Source organism: Schistocerca gregaria, chromosome 10 (genome assembly GCF_023897955.1).
Source record: "Schistocerca gregaria isolate iqSchGreg1 chromosome 10, iqSchGreg1.2, whole genome shotgun sequence".
In the NCBI taxonomy this organism is placed as follows: Eukaryota; Metazoa; Arthropoda; class Insecta; order Orthoptera; family Acrididae; genus Schistocerca; species Schistocerca gregaria.
In genome coordinates, this window is record NC_064929.1 from 132,679,690 (window position 1) to 132,698,503 (window position 18,814).

The 18,814-nt window shown below is 41.0% G+C and overlaps 1 protein-coding gene across 1 annotated transcript in view; it reads right to left on the reverse strand.

The window, feature by feature from the left end:
* LOC126293539 (SANT and BTB domain regulator of class switch recombination) overlaps positions 1 to 18,814 on the reverse strand; it is a 150,599-nt gene that overhangs the window by 73,467 nt on the left and 58,318 nt on the right. The window contains exons 4-6 of the mRNA XM_049986807.1: positions 18,285 to 18,564; positions 13,536 to 13,686; positions 4,008 to 4,142 (exon numbers count right to left, since the gene is read on the reverse strand). Coding sequence (XP_049842764.1) covers positions 4,008 to 4,142; positions 13,536 to 13,686; positions 18,285 to 18,564 — 566 coding nt within the window. The remainder of the gene's footprint in view (positions 1 to 4,007; positions 4,143 to 13,535; positions 13,687 to 18,284; positions 18,565 to 18,814) is intronic.

Below are 18,814 nucleotides of genomic sequence, written 5' to 3' on the forward strand. Positions count from 1 at the left end.
TCTTCCCAATGGAACTCATAGAACTGTGTATGTAGCTTAATTGCAGGTAATGTACTAAGTTGGCTGCAAGCACTGAACTGTTTCGTCTAATTTCGAGTTCGGGACTGCGTGCATGTATATGGTGTGTAATGTTTTGTGCGTGTTGATGGAAGGATTTTCATACCCACAGTACAAGGTGGAAGCAGTGTAGTCCACAGTTGACAGAGAAACTATCAGTTGTAGATGAATTTTGCTATTTGAATGGCAAAATATTTGAACACATATATATAGAGGACACATGTAAAATATATACTGAAAGTAGCAAGGATAGATTTTCTGAAAAAGAGAAATATTTTAACATCAAAAATAAATTTAAGTGTTAGGAAATATTTCTGAAAGTATTTCCCTGGAGCGTAGATCTTGTGTACAAAGTTTAAGAGAACACAAGTACCACAAAAAGCCACCGCCACATGAGCACAGCCACTAGCCTGGTGCCTCTCAGTTCCGAGCAGCAGCCTCCAGATTGTGCTCACAAAGTTGAACCGCTTTGTGCTTCTGTGCCACGTCCATCTACATGTCATACTTGTCCAACAGTAGTGTTGCCGTCTCTCAAAGAGAGCTTTGTCAATTGCAGACTACACTGCTTCCACCTTGTACTGTGGGTGTGGAAATCCTTCAATTGACACGCACAAAGCATGACACACCATGTGCAGTGACAGCAGGGGAACACATATACAAAAAGTATTATTTGTGCAAGCTTTTGGAGCCAGTGGCTCCCTTTTCTGGGAGAAGGGTTGAAAAAAGAGGGGTGAAGGAAAAGGACTGTTAATGTTTAGGAAAAAGGGTAGAGTTTGGAAAAGTCACCCAGGACCCCAGGTCACAGGAGACTTACTGGACAGGATGAGAGGAAAGACTGATTGTTGGGAACTGCACCAGGCAAGATTTGAAAACCTGAGAGCTTAAAGGTGGAAGACAGGATAATATACAAGACAGAGATCACTGCAAAAAGCTAAGTGCATTGTATGTGATAGAGGTGAGAAGGGGACAGTGAGAAATGAAAGATGTATAAAACTAAAACAGAGTGATGAAATGAACAGTTACTGTGAAGAAATGCTGAGACAAAAGAAATTAGCGTAAATTAAGGCCTGATGGATGGCAAGAACCAAGGACATGTTGTAGTACCAGTTCCCACCAGAAGAGTTCTGAAAAACTGGTGTCTGGGGCAAGAATACGTACGGTACATGTGGTGAAACAGGCACCTGTCAATTTTTCGCCATCCCCCTCCAACCTCTGTCACATACAAGGCACTTAGCATTTTCCTCATATTAACTCACACACAATGATAATCTTTATCTAGCGTATTACCTTATCTTCCACCTTTAAACTCTCAGGTTTTCAAATATCATCTGATGCAGTCCCCAACAATCAGTCTTTCCTTCTCATCCTGTCCGGTGAGTCTCTGCAGACCCAGGGCTCCAGGTGACTTTTCCAAACTCTACACTTTTTCCTAAATCTCAACAGTCCTTTTCCTTCACCCTTATTCCCTCCCCTTCAACTCTTTTGCGAGAAGGAACCACTGGCTCAAAAAGCTTGCATACACAATACCTTTTATATATACGTGTTCTCCTGCTGCTGCTTGGTGAGTAGATTTTTCATCTATCCAATTACATTATATTTTCAAAAATGTTTTTCAACAAACTGCTCTTTTTGACTTTTACTGCAGTCTTCTACATTACTTTAATTGGCGCATTAGTTTACATTTTCTCCTGTGATTTCCTGTTTCTGTTTGCCCAGTTTTTAAAATTTTGTTCTATTCATGACTTTCCCTATTGATCTTGTCCTTTGCCAATAACTTATTTGTGCCACATAGACTACTTTTCTAGCAAGAAATTCTTGCCCACTCGTTACCTCTTGTTCACCTTGTCTGTTCTCACGACTTTTGTACAAATTTTTCCTGATTTTTCCAATGTTTTTCCTTGCTTTCCTCTGGTTTTTCTATCTTTTTCCACCATCTGCTTTTCTTTTTTGCCACTCCCATGATATCTAACACTCCAAACCGTCCTCTCTTGCTACGATAAATCCCATCATGTATTACATCTGTACTTTTCGAAAACATGCTTTTGCACTATCAAAACTAAGGTCTTACATTCTATTTATTGTATCCTGCTTGTTCCTTGCAATCCTTCCCAAATGTCTAACATTGAAAACCCCTTTTCTGAATGTAATCCTACTCCAGACCAGCCTCTTTTACAGTTTCAAACACCGCAGTCACTTGCACTTACCTGGCTAATCTGTGACCTGTATGTTTCATCTGCCAATTTCCACTCCACCAGACTTCTCTCTTCCTACAAAATCCTACAGTTATCTGACCCTCATGTTTCCTTGGATGGTATCATCCACCTAGCCAACATCAAACTGCAACAGCATGCAAGACTTCACCTCAAAAGGCTATCCCACTTTCTCCTAAACTACTTTGACAGTGGTGTTTCCTTTCTTGCCCCTCTGCAGCTCCCTAAACAACCACTCCATCAACCACCACTCCTATCCTACAAACCGAGCTTAGCCAACCTCCTCAATATTCTCCTTCCATCACCATTGCCTCCCAGACCAATAATAACCCATAACCACAAGAACCAGTCACAAGACTACAGCATTCTCAACCTCTTGTCTAAAGCACTCTTCTCTCCTGAATTATCTGTATTGTCCAAGGGTCTCACTTTCAGCTCTAAACCCACATTTAATCATACTGCTTTGGTAAATGACCTACTTTCCTTCACGCAAAATGTCAACTGGAAATATCACTTTGCAACCCAATCCCAAAACCTTCCCAACAGCAAACCTGACATTGAACAGTTCTGCTTTGAACAGTTCTGACCACGATCCCAACATGATTCACTACCGCAAAATCATACCTTACAAGCTTTCCAAAAAATCCTCACATCCAGCACTGCTTCACAGCCCTTCCTCAGGTCCCTACAACACGTCCCTATCCTGTACTCTGCAGAACTCCAGGCTCTTCATCCCCTTAAAAGCTGATGACTCCTTTATTATCCTCCCAGGAGACAAAGGATCTGCAGCTGTGGTACTTGACCAATAGGAGTATGTTGGGGAAGGTCTAGGCCAGCTGTCTGACACCTCTACATGCAGCTTCTGCCATCAAATTCACATCCCTATGATTCAAACTGACCTGCAGTCCTTCCTTGAAACCTCGGGCCTCTTGCAAGGACCAACACCTCCATTCATACAACTTCTCATCCCACCCAAATCAAGAAATCCCCCAGTGAGAACAGCAGTGCAACTTTGGAACATTACTGTAGACTGCCATGGGGAATCACAATGGAGACAAGAAGTGAAAACTGTAACTTCATAAAAGACAAAACAATCAAAGTTACTCATTTTGACCAGAGCAGAAGGTTATGATGCAACCTCAACAGAATCAGCAATTCACAGGGAATATGAAGAAAATCGCTGTTTCAGTGGGGGATGGGAATGCCTCAGAATGGCCAAATACTCACTTTTAAGGTTCACTGCAAGAAATCCATCACCTTACACCTGCAGCACTGGACTGGCTGAAGAACTGTAGCCTTTACTTGTGATATACTGGTATTCAGCTTTTAAATTTTAAACTTCTCTTTCCATCCATATTTTACTATTTCCTGTTCATCTATATGTTATGTACCTGTCACTTATAACGAATGTGTAACGTTCATATGAAAATAAATAAATAATACTCACAGCATGATGTTTTGAGTGTTAATTAAATCTTTGTAAACGCTACATGTTCCAAAGAACAAGGCACAAATAACACAGCATGATTACAATTGGGACTGACCAGACTGTTCCCAAGCTCAAAAGCATTTATTTTGTGGATGTTAAATTTATCCAAACATAATGCAGTTAACGATTTCAGATGCCACAAGCCAATACCACCTACAAACTTTTAGTTTTGACAGGCACCCCTTGCCCCTTCAAAATTATCTATGAAGAATATTACCAAAAGCAATACAACATTGTTTAGCACACTTTACCTGCATCCTTTGTGAGCAGCTCAGCAACCCATGACTTTGACAGGAAATTGGATGGAGCTGGGTGTGCAGGGGCCAGTTCCAGACCCTCCCACCAGTATTCTTTCCTATTACCACTGTGACTAGGGTCACTGCAATCTGAAAACACAGTCAACTATTTCACGGTTGTTACTGTAGCATTTACAATTACCTAAATTATTAACCATGAATTGACCCAATATAAAAACATCAAAGTATATTCTACCTGACAAAAACAAAACACACAGAACACATAGTCAAATTTCAATGTATCTTTATACACATACACATCATTGGCATGTACGTAACTCAACAGGTTGCTATTTTCTCTGAAAACTTGAACATCTACCAGAGTATATTATTGTTGTCTATGTTTAGTGGTGTTACCAGGCTTTGTAGGGTTATGTAACAAACGTGAACAGCGTCAGATTTTCAGTGATCACTGTGAAGGACACGGAGATGCAATATACTCATGTGAGACAGCATTATCAGTACTTGAGTGACATGTCACAGTAGTCAGCACACTGGACTTGCATTCAAAAAGATGGCAGTTCCAATACCTGCCTTGCCATAAAGATTTAGGTTTTCAATGATTTCCCACTATTCAGACAAATGCTGGAGTTCTCTTTTGAAAAGTGCACAGCTGATTTCCTTCTCCAGACTTTGGTCAACTGAGCTTGTGCTCTCTCTATGACTGGGCTGTTGATGGGAGATTAAATTCTAATTTTTCTTTTTCTTTACCTGACAGAGTTTGAAAGCAGCTTCACTGTGCATTTCTATTCAGTTGTCTGGTCAAATCATGAACCATCGTAGATCCCTTGAACAAAAAACCATGTTCAGTTCTTGGAAGTAGACTCAGGTCACATCCATCCACAAGAAGGGTTGTAGAAGGGATCCACAAAACTACCTACCATACAATATCTTTGACATCGATTTGTTGTAGAATCTTAGAATATATTTTGAGCTCAAACATAATGAGATATCTTGAATAGAATGGTCTCCTCAATGCCAGTCAGCATGGATTCTGAAAACATCAGTCATGTGAAACCCAACTTGCATTTCACTCAAATCACATACTGAAAGCGTTTCATCAAGGCAACCATGTAGACGCAGTGTTACTTGATTTCTGAAAACCATTTGACTCAGTACTGCACCTACACTTATTGTCAAAAGTATGATCATATAGGGTATCAAGTGAAATTTATGACTGGACTGAGAATTTTTTGGTTGGTAGGACATTAGCATATTATCTTGGATGGAGAGCGTCGGATGTAGAAGTGGCTTCAGTTGTGCCTCAGGGAAGTGTGCGGGAACCCTTGCTGTTCATGTTGTGTATTAATGACCTAGCAAACAATATTAATAGTACAATCAGGCTTTCTGCAGATGATGCAGCTATTTATAAATAAGTACTATCTGAGAGAAGCTGCATAAATAACCAGCCAGATTTTAATAAGGTTTCGACACGGTGCACAATTGGCAACTTGCTCTAAATCTTCAGAAATGTGAAATTGTGCACTTCACAAAAGGAAAAAATGTAATAGCCTATGACCATAATATCAATAAGTCAATGCTGGAATCACTCAATTCCTACAAATACCTGGGTGTAACACTTTATAGGGATATGAATTGAAATGATCAAATAGGTTCAGTCGTGGGCAAAGCAGGTGGTAGAGTTCAGTTATTTGGTGGAATACTGTGGAAGTGTAATCAGTCTACAAAAGATTCCTTACAAATAACTCATGCGATCCATCCTAGAATGTTGCTCAAGTGTGTGGGACCTGTACCAGAAGGACTAACAGGGTGTATTGAACATATACAGAGAACGGCAGCACAAATGGTCACAGGTTTGTTTGAAGCAATGGAGAGAGTCATTGAGATATAGAAGGAACTGAACTGCAGACTCTTGAAGGTAGACATAAACTATCCTGAAAGTCTATTAAGAAGAACTAGCTTTAAATGATTACTCTAGGAATATACTACAACGCATTACGTATTGCTCACATAGATATTGTGAGGGTCAGATTATAATACTTACTGCATGCACAGAAGCATTCAAACACTCATTCTTCCTGCAATCCATATGTGAATGGAACAGGAAAAAACCCTAATAACTGGTACAATAGGATTTACCCTTCGCTATCCACCTCTAAGTAGTTTGCAATTCGTAGATGTAGATGCGAACAGGAAGAAATCCTAATAACTGGCACAATGGGACTTACCCTCTGTTATGCACCTCAAAGTAGTTTTCAGATTGCAGATGTAGACGCAGATGTCCAGATTTGTGGGATACTTAAATGTGACAGTGGCCAGATGCTGGCCTGCATGGAAACATGAAGGCAGTCACACTAGTTGTCAAGGTTCCAGTCAACGACATCCGACCACCACAATGGAAGATTGCCATATTATCGAATAAGCAAACTGTGACCCCTCCATGTCTCCCTCTGGCATCTGAGGGCGACTAATGAACCTTCTGTGATACTCTCATCCTGCAGCATTGGCCGGAGACTAGCAGCAGATGGACTAGGGAATTACCATTCCATGTGTAAGCTGCCATAACACCGTGGCTGGAGTTGGAGTGGCATTCTGACCGGGAAGCGTGGACTGCTGACAAATGGTATCACATTCTGCAACGAATTGTCAAGTATGGCAGCTGACTTCTGAGGAGAGATCCTATTCTTCCAGTTTTCTGGATAGGCACAGCTTTGTTACTCCTGGAATCATGACATGGGAAGCCATCAGATACAACTTCAGCTCATGTAGTGATTATGGGAGCTCTGACAGCACAATGGTGTGTCACGGACACTTTGTGTTCTTGTGTGTTACCTCAAACTGCCTGTGTGATATTGAGATATTGCTGTAGTCCCCGATAGAACACATATGGGACCAGTTCGAATGTCAGCTCCATCCAAGTGCCAGTATCCAGAATACGGAGGACCAGTTCGTCTCAGCAAAGGATACAATGGCTTTGTCACATCCTTTTCAACCAAATCAGCATGCGCATCTGGGCCAGAGAGAGTGCCACATAATACTGATAACTGCCAAGTTCTTCGTATATCTGACTTTTTAATCACTGAATTTCCTCCTCTTCTTCTGTGTGCTTCACTTCCTCTTTTGTGTCTGCTCCTTCCCCTGTACTACACTATGGTGGTTACATTGTGGCAGCTGTTGCAACTGTGGAGATAGTGATTGTTCGGTCATAGCTGCTGTAACTGTGGAATGTGGGTTTTTAAAGTGGTCACCATCACATCGTGGTGTATAGGAGGGCATCTTCTGTCTCTTTGGCATCAATGAATTTTTAAGGAAAAAAATTCAAGACTGTGAGTTGTTCATGGATTGTTCAGTTGGTGAGCTCACTCCTCACTAAAAGCAAGGTTCTACATTTCAGTCTTGATGTTGTACACAATTTAAATCTGCAAGTAAATTTCATAATAGTGTACATCCCACTAAAGAAAGAAGCATTGATTCTGACAATATGTAACAAGTTTTTTACATTAGACTATCATCATCTGTGCGACCTGAATGTGGTTGTCAAGGGCAAGAAATTTTGCAAACCCAATCTGCTCATGTAGGTTTTGCGTGATTCAGTGGTGGTGCTAGATGTAGAGGTAGCTGGTTTTAATCCCGATGACGGAAGAAATTTTCACCACGTTTCTGACTGTCAAGGAGATGAGAGATGGTGGTATAAAGTACATCATAATCACCCAACTCTGTGCCAATGTCCTGGATTAAATTCCAGAGTCTTGTGGACTGAGGGCATGTGGCACTGTTGATGGGAACATTAAATTCAGTGGTTCCTTTGGTGCTATTTGAGAGGAGTAGACCATGCACACCATGTGACAGCACAGTGTTTCATTCTCTCCCTTCTCTCTGATCAACATACAGCACATACACTATGTGATCAAAAGTATCCGGACAACCCCAAAAAAATATGTTTTTCATATTAGGTGCATTGTGCTGCCACCTACTGCCAAGTACTCCATATCAGCGACCTCAGTAATCATTAGACATAGTGAGAGAGCAGAATGGGGCACTCTACGGAACTCATGGACTTCAAACATGATCAGGTAATTGGGTGTCACTTGCATTGTACATATGTACATGAGGTTTGCGCACCCATAAACATCCCTGGGTTCACTGTTTTCTATGTGATAGTGAAGTGGAAATATGCTGGGTTACGTACAGCACAAAAGCGTATAGGCCGACCTCATCTGTTGGCTGACAGAGACCGCCCACGGTTGAAGAGGGTCACAATGTGTAATAGGCATACATCCATCCAGACCATCATCACACAGGAATTCCAAACTGCATCAGGATCCACTGCAAGCACTATGACAGTTAGCTGGAGGTGAGAAAACTTGGTTGAGAGACTGCTCATAAGCCACACATCACGCTGGTATATGCCAAATGATGCACTGCTTAGTGTAAGGAGCATAAACATTATTGGGTGATTAAACACTGGAAAAACGTTGTGTGGAGTGACAAATCATGGTACACAATGTGGCGATCCGATGGCAGGGTGTGGGTATGGCGAATTTCCGGTGAACATCATCTGCCAGCATGTGTAGTGCCAACAGTAAAATTCGGAGGTGGTGGTGTTATGGTGTGGTCATATTTTCATGGAGGGGGCTTGCACACATTTTTGTGTTGTGTGGCACTATCACAGCATAAGCCTACACTGATGTTTTAAGTACCTTCTTGCTTACCACTGTTGAAGAGTAATTCAGCGATGGCGACTGTATCTTTCAACATGATCGAGTACCTGTTCATAATGCATGGCCTGTGATGGAGTGGTTACACAACAATTACACCCCTGTAATGGACTGGCCTGCACAAAGTCCTGACCTCAACCCTATAGAACACCTTTGGGATGTTTTGGAATGCTGACTTCATGCCAGGCCTCACTGACTGACAGCAATACCTCTCCTCACTGCAGCACTCCCTGAAGAATGGGCTACCATTTCCCAAGGGACCTTCCAGCAACTGACTGAATGTATGCCTGTGAGAGTGGAAGCTGTCATCAAGGCTAAGGGTGGGCCAACACTATCCATAATAGTAACTTACAATCAACAGATGCACTGTGTGAGGTGGCACACTGGTTAGCACACTGGAATTGCCTTTGGGGGGGACCATGGATTCAACTTGCATCTGGCCATCCAGGTTTAGGTTTTCCACGACTTCCCTAAATCATTCTAGACAAATGCCACGAGGGTTCCCTTGAAAGTGCATGGCCAATTTCCTTCCCCATCCTTCACACAATCTGAGCTTGTGCTCCGTCCTTAATGAACTCAATGTCGATGGGACATTAAAACCCAATATTCCAGTTCAACAGATACACATAAGAGACAAACTGATACATTATGAGGAAAGGGGCCACTGTGCATGGAGGAAGTAATATCTTTTCAATTTGGTGGCTGAATCCATCCCTTTGATTCTCCTAGCCAACAATAGCATACAACTCTTTCTTTTCCCATACAGAATAAATGTGATGCAATAAAGTATGTGAAAAATATTGGGTCGGTGCATAAGTACATAGCATTTTTCCATAAGTTTAATACAATAGATACCCATAACAGAGGCTTTAGTTGTCAATAATATATTTTCCTTCACTATTTACAACACTCTGCCAATGATGTCGTAAATATCTGATTTCTTGACCTCAGAAATCATGTGGTTTTGAGGTGAAGAACTCAATGAAGCAACTCTGGAGTGCTTTTTCATCCAGAAAGGAAGTTTGTTGAATGTTGTTTGATAGTGTGTGGAAAAAGTGAAAACCTAAGGACACAAGGTCAGGTGAATAAGGGTGATATGGAATGACTTCCAAATTCAAGAACTGTATAGTGTTTTTTGCTAATCTAGAAAATTGTGGGTGGGTATTATCATGGAGTAGCATCACTTCACGCAGTCTTCCTGGTCATTGTCCTTGGATTGCACCTGCAAGACATTTCAGCTGTTGGCAATAAATGTTAGTAATGATGATCATGTTTCAGGGAAGCAATTCACAGCACACCACCAATTACTGTTCCCCCAGATACGTAACATTATCTTTCGTAGATGTGCGCAGGTCTTTGTAGGGGAAGCTGCTGCTTTGCCTGCACTCAAACATACCTTTGTTCTCCTTATGTTAAGATAATGACGCCATTTCTCATCACAAGTAATTATTCAGGATAGGAACGGTCAGTTTTGTTCATGAGCTGATTGGCAACGAGCAAGCAGTGATGCACATATGATCACCCACAGATTTTTGTGATTTTGACTGAGAGCATGTGGTACCCATCCACCCTATTTTTAACCTTGCCCAATGGATGCAGATGTTAAGTTGTGGTATGATCACAGTTCATCATATTTGCCAGTTCTCATGTTCAATGATGTGCATCATTGCGGATTAATGCGTAAGAATGATTTGAATCAAATCCTGAAGGTCTTCTGTAATGTGGAGAGACTCTAATGTCAAAATGATATTGCTTAAAATGAGAAAACCATTTTCGTGCCTTGCTGTGTCCAATGGCATTATCCTCATACAGGGTGCAAATATTTCTGGCTGCCTCCACTGCTGTCACCCTTCTATTGAACTCAAACAGAAGCAAATGTCATAAAAGTTCCAATTTCTCCACTTGGCAGGCCATTTTCTAGCGTCTACAGCTCCACTCACTGTCTCCAAATGACAAGACGACAATATGCAAACTCAAACAGCAACAGTGAACTTTGAATAAAAAATGACAATCAATAAATAAGTTCATAGCAACTGCAATACCACCATGCAAAACAAAAATGCAACGAACATATGCACATATGCACCAACCTAATATATTCATAAAGTGTGAAAAATTTTCAAAACTGTTTACGAAGTTAACAAAATTAAGACTAAATAATTTAGGAGTAAAGATAACAAGTCACTCACTCACTCACTCACTCACTCACACACACACACACACACGCACACACACACACACACACACACACACACACACATATGGGCACAGTAACACAGGAAAAAGTGACAGTGTCAGACCAGTCATGACGGAAGTCTGTGCCTAGAAAACTTTTTGAATTCTCTTCACAAGAGAATGTGGGAGCTGCAAATTTATATTTTCCAGACACAACATTGTACATCAGGGATGGAATATAGTCACATGGAAAAAGGGACTTTGTTAAAAAAATACAAGGCATGTCTGGAGAGTAAGTACCATTTCATTCTATAGCCATTGCAGTGCTATTGTCACAGTTTCGCACATTCTCACTTGTCTCTCTGATTCACTGCCTTTCCGGTTGATTGTGTTGTGTTTACATTTGTTAGTGATCATTCAAAATGTTTAACACAATATCTGGGCCCATTGACTGTGAAGAGCGTTCAGTAATACGGTTTTTGAACACAAAGAGTGTTAAGCCAACTGAAAGTCCTTATCAGCTCTTAGATATTTATGGTGAAAGTGTAATGACTGATGGACTGGTGAGAATGTGGGTGAGACAGTTCAGTGGTGGATGAACCAACATTCATGACAAAGCTTGGAATGGGTGGCCTTCTGTTGTCAATGATGGCTTGGTTGAGAAAATGAATGAGAAAATTTATGAAAATAGACAGTTCACAGTAAGAATGCTTTGTGATGCGTTTCCGTAGATTTCAAAAAGTGGTTTGCATAAGACTTGTCACTGGATATACTTACAGATGTCCACAAAATGAAGCAACTTGGCAGTGCTTTGACATGTCTTATCTAATATAGTGATGAGGGAGATGAATTGTGAATTGTGACCAGGGATGAAACTTGGGTTTGCCATCTCACTCCAGGATCAAAACAACAGTCAACAGACAGAAGGACTCATGATCGACCAAATAAACAGAAATTCAAAACAACACTGTCAGCACAAAAAATAATGTGCACTGTGTTCTGGAACAGAAAAGCTTTCTGCTTGTTAAGTTACTTCCCAGAAGTAAAATCGTCAATATGGTACAATACTGTGAAACACTGAGAAGACTTTGGCACACAATTCAAAACACAAAGCATGTAATGTTCAGTCAAAGTATTGTGTTGCTTCATGACAATGCATGTCTCCATTATACTGATGTCACTCAAAACCTTATTCAACAATTCAGGCGGCAGATGTTCGATCAGCCACCATACAGCACTGGTCTTAAACCTTCTGACTACCACTTTCTCTTGAATTTGAAGTGGGATTTTGGAGAAAGAAGCTTTGGCAGTGGTGACAATGCAAAAAAATGGTGTTAAGGACTGGCTGTCTTCACAGGTGGCATCTATCTATGACAAGGGTATAGAACAGTCGGTTTCTTGCTATGTCTGGACAATGGTGGCAATTATGTAGAAAAATAGTTTAAGAAATTCAAATAAATCTGGCTTTGAAAAAGGTTTTTATTAGGTTTTTTTCTCTGAAGCAGTACTTGCTTTCTGGACATGCCTTGTAAGTGCATTTTTTAACTGAAAAACACTTACATTTATTGACAGGATGAGAACTTCTCATATTTACCTTCTATCTATATACTATGCTTTTGTTGCTACTGGCTCTTGACCATTTAGATGCTGCTATCCTATATATACAGCTATGTCTAAATATATTTGCATATGCCATAAGCCTCTACACAGTGCAAGTCAGAGAATACTTCATTCTAATGTCAGTGATTTTCCATCCTATTCCATTTGTGTATTGAGCAAGGAAACAATGTCAGTTTGTAAGCCTCTGCACACTTTATAGTTTCTGATGTTTTTCTCATGATCCCTATGCAAGCAGAATAGTTGCACAGACTTTCTCAAACAAAGGATTCCCTAAATCTGCCACACAGGGCTTTGCTAAAATTAAGTTGCCTTTCTTCCAAACATTCCAAGTTAAGCTCTCCAAGCATCTCTGTTCCAGCTACATATAGGCTTTACTGACTTTTTATAATCGTAGCACTATAACTCTGATTTTTTTATGTCTGTCATCATGCCTACTTGATAAGAACTCCAAACACATTGACAAGTTGTACTAGCATCTTGTATGCATATTCATTTATAGATACAATGCACTTCTGCAGAACCCTTCCAACACCTAAATCATTCATTCATTTACCTAATACTGAATTTTAGGTGTTCATCTCATTTCACTTCACTTAAATGATGTGACACACTCCAAATGTTCACCACTAATCTAATTGTGTGCTACCGCATACTTTCTATTTATTACAGACATTATCTTACATTTATCTGCATTTAAAGAGAGCTGTCATTCATTACACCAAGTGAAAATTTTGTCTCAAGTCTTTCTGCATTTCCTTACAGTCACTCAACAATATACCTTTCCACAGATAATAGCTTCCTCAGTGAACAATATCTATTGCTTCAAGCTATTTGAATTAATCACTTTAACAATGTGTTTAATTATTATTCCGAGTAACAGCATGACTGAAATATGACATATATATGCATCATGTGGAAAATTCTACAAAATTTAAGAAATACACATAAGACAAAGTTTGCTATTGTGGCTGTTTGTACTTAGATGTTATAGAAAAGCAAGTTTTATTACCACTTGGGCTGATAAAATATGTTATCCTTTCTGGAAACATTAGCTGTGGAGGTTCCACAGCAATTTGCTCCATGTGTGCCAAAAAAACATTGTGAACAGCTGAATCACATATTGATTCCAGTTCTAGAGTGTGATTTTTAAACTGACAGCCCTGCAATGAAGAGAAACACTTTATTTACTTATTAAAACAATGGAAAGTTCTGGTAGGAATATCAACAGTATTACAAAAAGAATATAATGCTGCTCACCATAAAGCTGACGCAATGATTTGCAGACAGACAAAGTAAATAGCTGTTGCACGTCTAGATTTTGGCCGAGCCTTCTTCAAAAAAGAAAACACACATACATTCACAAAGCAAGCACATCTCACACACACGTGTTGCTACCTCTGGCTGCTCTCAGCAGAGCAACAGAATCCCATTTTTTCTCCCTGATAATTTGTGTTTAAAGACATTAATGTTTGGTTCAAACAATGGGAAATCGAGGATGGAAAGTAACAATATTAGAGAAGGAAAGTTGGTACTCACCATATAGCAGAGATGCTGAGTCACGATAGCCACATCAAAAAAGATTCACACAATTATAGCTTTCGGCCATTAAGGCAGCAATAGACACACACACACTCACACACACACACACACACACACACACACACACACACACACACACACACACACACACACACACTCACTCACACACACTCACACACACACACACACACACACACACACACACACACACACACACACAAACGCGCGCGCGCGTACGCAACTTGCACACACGTCTGCGGTCTCAGACAACTGAAACCACACTGCGAGCAGCAGCACCAGCTGGATTGGTGAGGACAGTGACTAATGAAGATTGAGGCCAGGAGGGTTACAGGAACGTAGGATGTATTGCAGGGAAAGTTCCTACCTGTGCAATTCAGAAAAGCTGGTGTTGGTGGGAAGGATCCATATGGCACAGTCTGTGAAGCAGTTCTTGAGATGAGGGATATCATGTTTGGCAGCATGTTCAGCAACAGGGTGGTCCACTTGTTTTTTGGCCACAGTTTGTCGGTGGCCATTCACGCAGACAGTCAGCTTGTTGGTTGTCATGCCTAAATAGAATGCAGCACAGTAGTTGCAGCTTAGCTTGTAAATCACATGACTGGTTTCACAGGTAGCTCTGCCTTTGATGGAATAGGTGATGTTAGTGACCGGGCTGGAGTAGGTGGTGTTAGGAGGATGAGGTAATGGACTGGGAGCAGGGGTTGTGTAAGGATGGACGAGCATATTGTGGATGGTGGACGGTGGAATACCACTGTAGGAGGGATGGGAAGGATAGTGGGCAGGACATTTCTCATTTCAGGGCACGATGAGAGATAGTCAAATCCCTGGTGGATAATATAATTCAGTTGCTCCAGTCCTGGATGGTACTGAGTTATGAGGGGATTGCTTCACTGTGGCCGGACTGTGGGACTTTGGGAGGTGGTGGGTGACTGGGAAGATAAGGCCTGGAAGTTTTTTTGGGTACAAGGTTGGGAGGATAATTATGGTCAGTGAAGGCTTCAGTGAGACCCTCAGTATATTTTCAGAGTGACTGCTTGTCACTGCAGATGCAACAACCACGGGTGGCTAGGCTGTACGGACAGTGTGGAATGGGTGGCAGCTGCCGAACTGGAGGTATTTCTGGTGGTTAGTAGGTTTATTATGGACAGAGGTACTGCTGTAGCCATCTCTGAGGTGGAGGCCAACATCTAAGAAGATGTCTTGTTGAGTTGAGTAGGACCAGGTGAAGCAAATGGGGGAGAAGTTGTTAAGGCTCTGGAGGAATGTGAATAGATTGTCCTCACCTTCAATCCAGATAGCAAAGATGTCATCAATGAATCTGAACCAGGTGAGGGGTTTGGGATTCTGGGTTTTTAGGAAGGATTCCTCTAGATGGCCCATGAATAGGTTGGCATAGGATGCTGCCATAATTTTTCTTCACTCACATTTCGTTTTAGCAGAACAATTTTTGTTATTTTTGGCACAGCTGCATTTAGATAGTCTACTGACAATAGTGCTCAGAATAATGAAAATTTAAGCTACTGTAATTTATGTTATCTAAAACATTTTTCACTAATTTTAGCATACTCAGCTCTAGTGAAGCATGTGTCCATTACTCTAATGTCAGAACTTATTATATTTAAATTATCATACGAGTTTGATACATCCATGAGTTTCATGTTTACTACATTATTTGATAACTGAATGCAGTCTTGCACCGCCAGTATTTCTGTGTGGGATGATTTTTGTTTTATGGGCATTACACCATGGTCCAAGGCATAATTCTCTGCCCAATATTTTGTCTTCCAAGGCTTGAGACATCATCAGGAGTTTTAACTGCCTGACATTTTATCTTTCAATACTGCGGACATCATCCCAGAGTTTAATGACTCAGAAAGCAGTTAGTCTCGAAAAAGCTTAGCAAGCTGAACTGTTTGTATTTATTCATGCAATGGTCAGTGTATGACACAGATACACATAAACGAGGGGTATGCACCCTTTTAGCTTACTTGATCACACTAGAAGAAGACAAGTACTTTTGAGCCACACATAGTATACTTAACACTGCTGACTATTAACAATCTACATATCTGCACCTACAGCTATACTCTGCAAACCTTCGTCAAGTGTATGGTCGAGGGCACATCCCATTGCACCAGTTATTAGGATTTTTTGCACTGGAATTATTCTAATCTTATCCTCATGATGATGTGAGCAATATGTAGGGAGTTTAGTACATTCCTCGAGTCATCATTTAAAGGTGGTTCTTGAAACTTTGTTAATAGACTTTCTTGTGATAGTTTATGTCTCTCTTAAGGAGTGTTCCATTTCAGTTTCTTCAGTATCTCTGTGACACTTTCCCGTGGATAAAAAAACCTGTGACCATTCATGCTGCCTTCTCTGTACATGTTCAGTATTCACTGTTAGTCCTATATTGTACAGCAATTTTCTTGAACTGGTTGCATGACTGATTTGTAAGCAATCTCCTTTGTAGACTGTGTGCACTTCACATGTATTCTACCACCAAGCTGAAGTCTGCCACTTGCTTTATCATGACAACCTATGTGAGCATTCCATTTCGTATCCCGACAAAGTGTTACTCCCAGGTATTTGTATGAGTTGGCCAATTCCAACAGGGACTCATTCATGTTACTGCCGTAGGATATTATGTTTCTCCATTTTGTGAAGCAAACAAGTTTACATTTATGAACATTTAAAGTAAGTTGCCAATCTCTGTACAGCTTTGAAATCTTAGCAAGATCTGACCGAATATTTATGCAGCTTCTTTCACATGGTACTTCAACTTAGATACCAGCATCGTCTGCATGAAGTCTGAGGTTACTATTAATATTGTCTGCAAGGTTATTAAAATACAACATGAATAGCAATAGTCCCAACACACTTCTCTCAGGCACACCCAAAGTTATTTCTGCATCTGCTGGTGGCTCTCCATCTAAGATAAAATGCTGTGTCCTCCTGACCAAAAAGTCCTCAGTCCAGCCACAAATTTCACTTGATAGCCCATATGATTGTACCTTTGACAATAAGTGTAGGTGTGCTATTGAATCAAATCAGAAATCAAGAAAAAACTACATGTGGTAATTTTCTGCAGGACCTGATAATCATTTTTCACGACAATGCTCAAGCACGTACAGTGCAAGCTGTTACTGATTTGTTTGATTGATGGGGCTGCTAAGTGCTATATCACCTACTGCGATCCCCTGACTTCACCTTGATTTCTAAACTGAAGGAAACACTTAACGGCATTCACTTCAGAACTGCTACAAATTCGTTGGGCAATAGAACGTGCCCCTCAAACTGTCAACACAACTGGCACTGCTCATTGTATCCTACGACTTCCAAATTGCTGGCAATGGGTTATACACAATGCTGGTGACTACTCCGAAGGTCAGTAAAACTTTGAATCATGTATCTATTTTGTGCGAGCTGTAAATAAATAGTTGCCACTATTAAAGTTCCAACCCTCGTAGCTGCCTGTCCACAGGGTCTCTCCGCACACAGCTGACGAGGGTTTCTGTGTCAGTGAGAAGCAGCTGGTGCAAGAGCAGTGTCCAGCAGTAATAAAGAGAGCAGGTACTTTGTAGATTAGTCAAGCACCAGTTTCCCAATACTCCTGGGATTAAGAAAAGGAGGGGGAGGGGGGGGGGGGGGGGGGAGCTGAAAATAAACTGGTTGATCACATACAGACTAATAATTTTTTGCATCACGTTTTTCAGACTGGGGAAAGGTGCACTTTTGTTGTATAACAAGCTATTATGTGGTGGAAAATAAACCGGATTAAAAGTGTATATCCTGAACAAGGTGTATAAATTCATTTGGTGCTTTGTTTGTGTTACTGTACCAACCAAAAGAATTCTACAAAATGTTTTGTTTCAGGCACCGAACAAAAATAAATTTATTTACGTTATGTTTATTAATTTTCATATTGACTGTGTACTAAGTGATTGTTAATGAAACAATATTAATTTGACTTAAAGTCTCATTACTTTATGTTATGTACTCTCTCTCTCTCTCTCTCTCTCTCTCTCTCTCTCTCTCTCTCTCTCCCCCTTCCCCCCCCTCTCTCCTTCCCCCTCCCCTGCCCACCCCCTCTCCCCACCTCCTTATGCCACGTGAAATTAAAGAGCAATTGTGACACTCAAATGACAGTTTGGACTCACTACTGCTAAGTGGACCTGAATAAATATTGAGGTCTTACTGACTGATGGGGAAGAACTTCAAAGCGGTAAGCCCTCTCTCCACAGCAGGGGTACCGGCCGACAGGGTAGGCAGCCGTGCTGTGCTGCTCAGCAGGGAAGAACTGCGGCGGCTTGGGGTGGTGGAGACACCACCGAGCCTGGTGCACAGGGAAGGAGCTTTTGCATGCCGAGCACCGCAGGAAGTGGCACTCGCCCCACAGCCGCCAGTAGACAGCCCGCCACGAGTGCAGCTCACGCCGCAGCTGCTTCACGTGCTCACTGAGGCTCCAGCTTGTGTCCCTGGGAAATAGCCACTGTAACTGAATCAATTACAAGTAGCTTTATAGCAGAAAGTGTGGCACATAGATTAGCTTATTCGGCAGCAATACTCACAATATTTAATGGGAGTCAAGCATTTCAGTACAGTGTGGCTGTGTTTGCACTAACGTAAGTTGAAATGTAGGGGACCTGGTCAGGTGGATGCATAACAGCAGATTGTGCAACTATTTCCATCTGTGGACATATATTAATAATACAAATATTTGGTAAT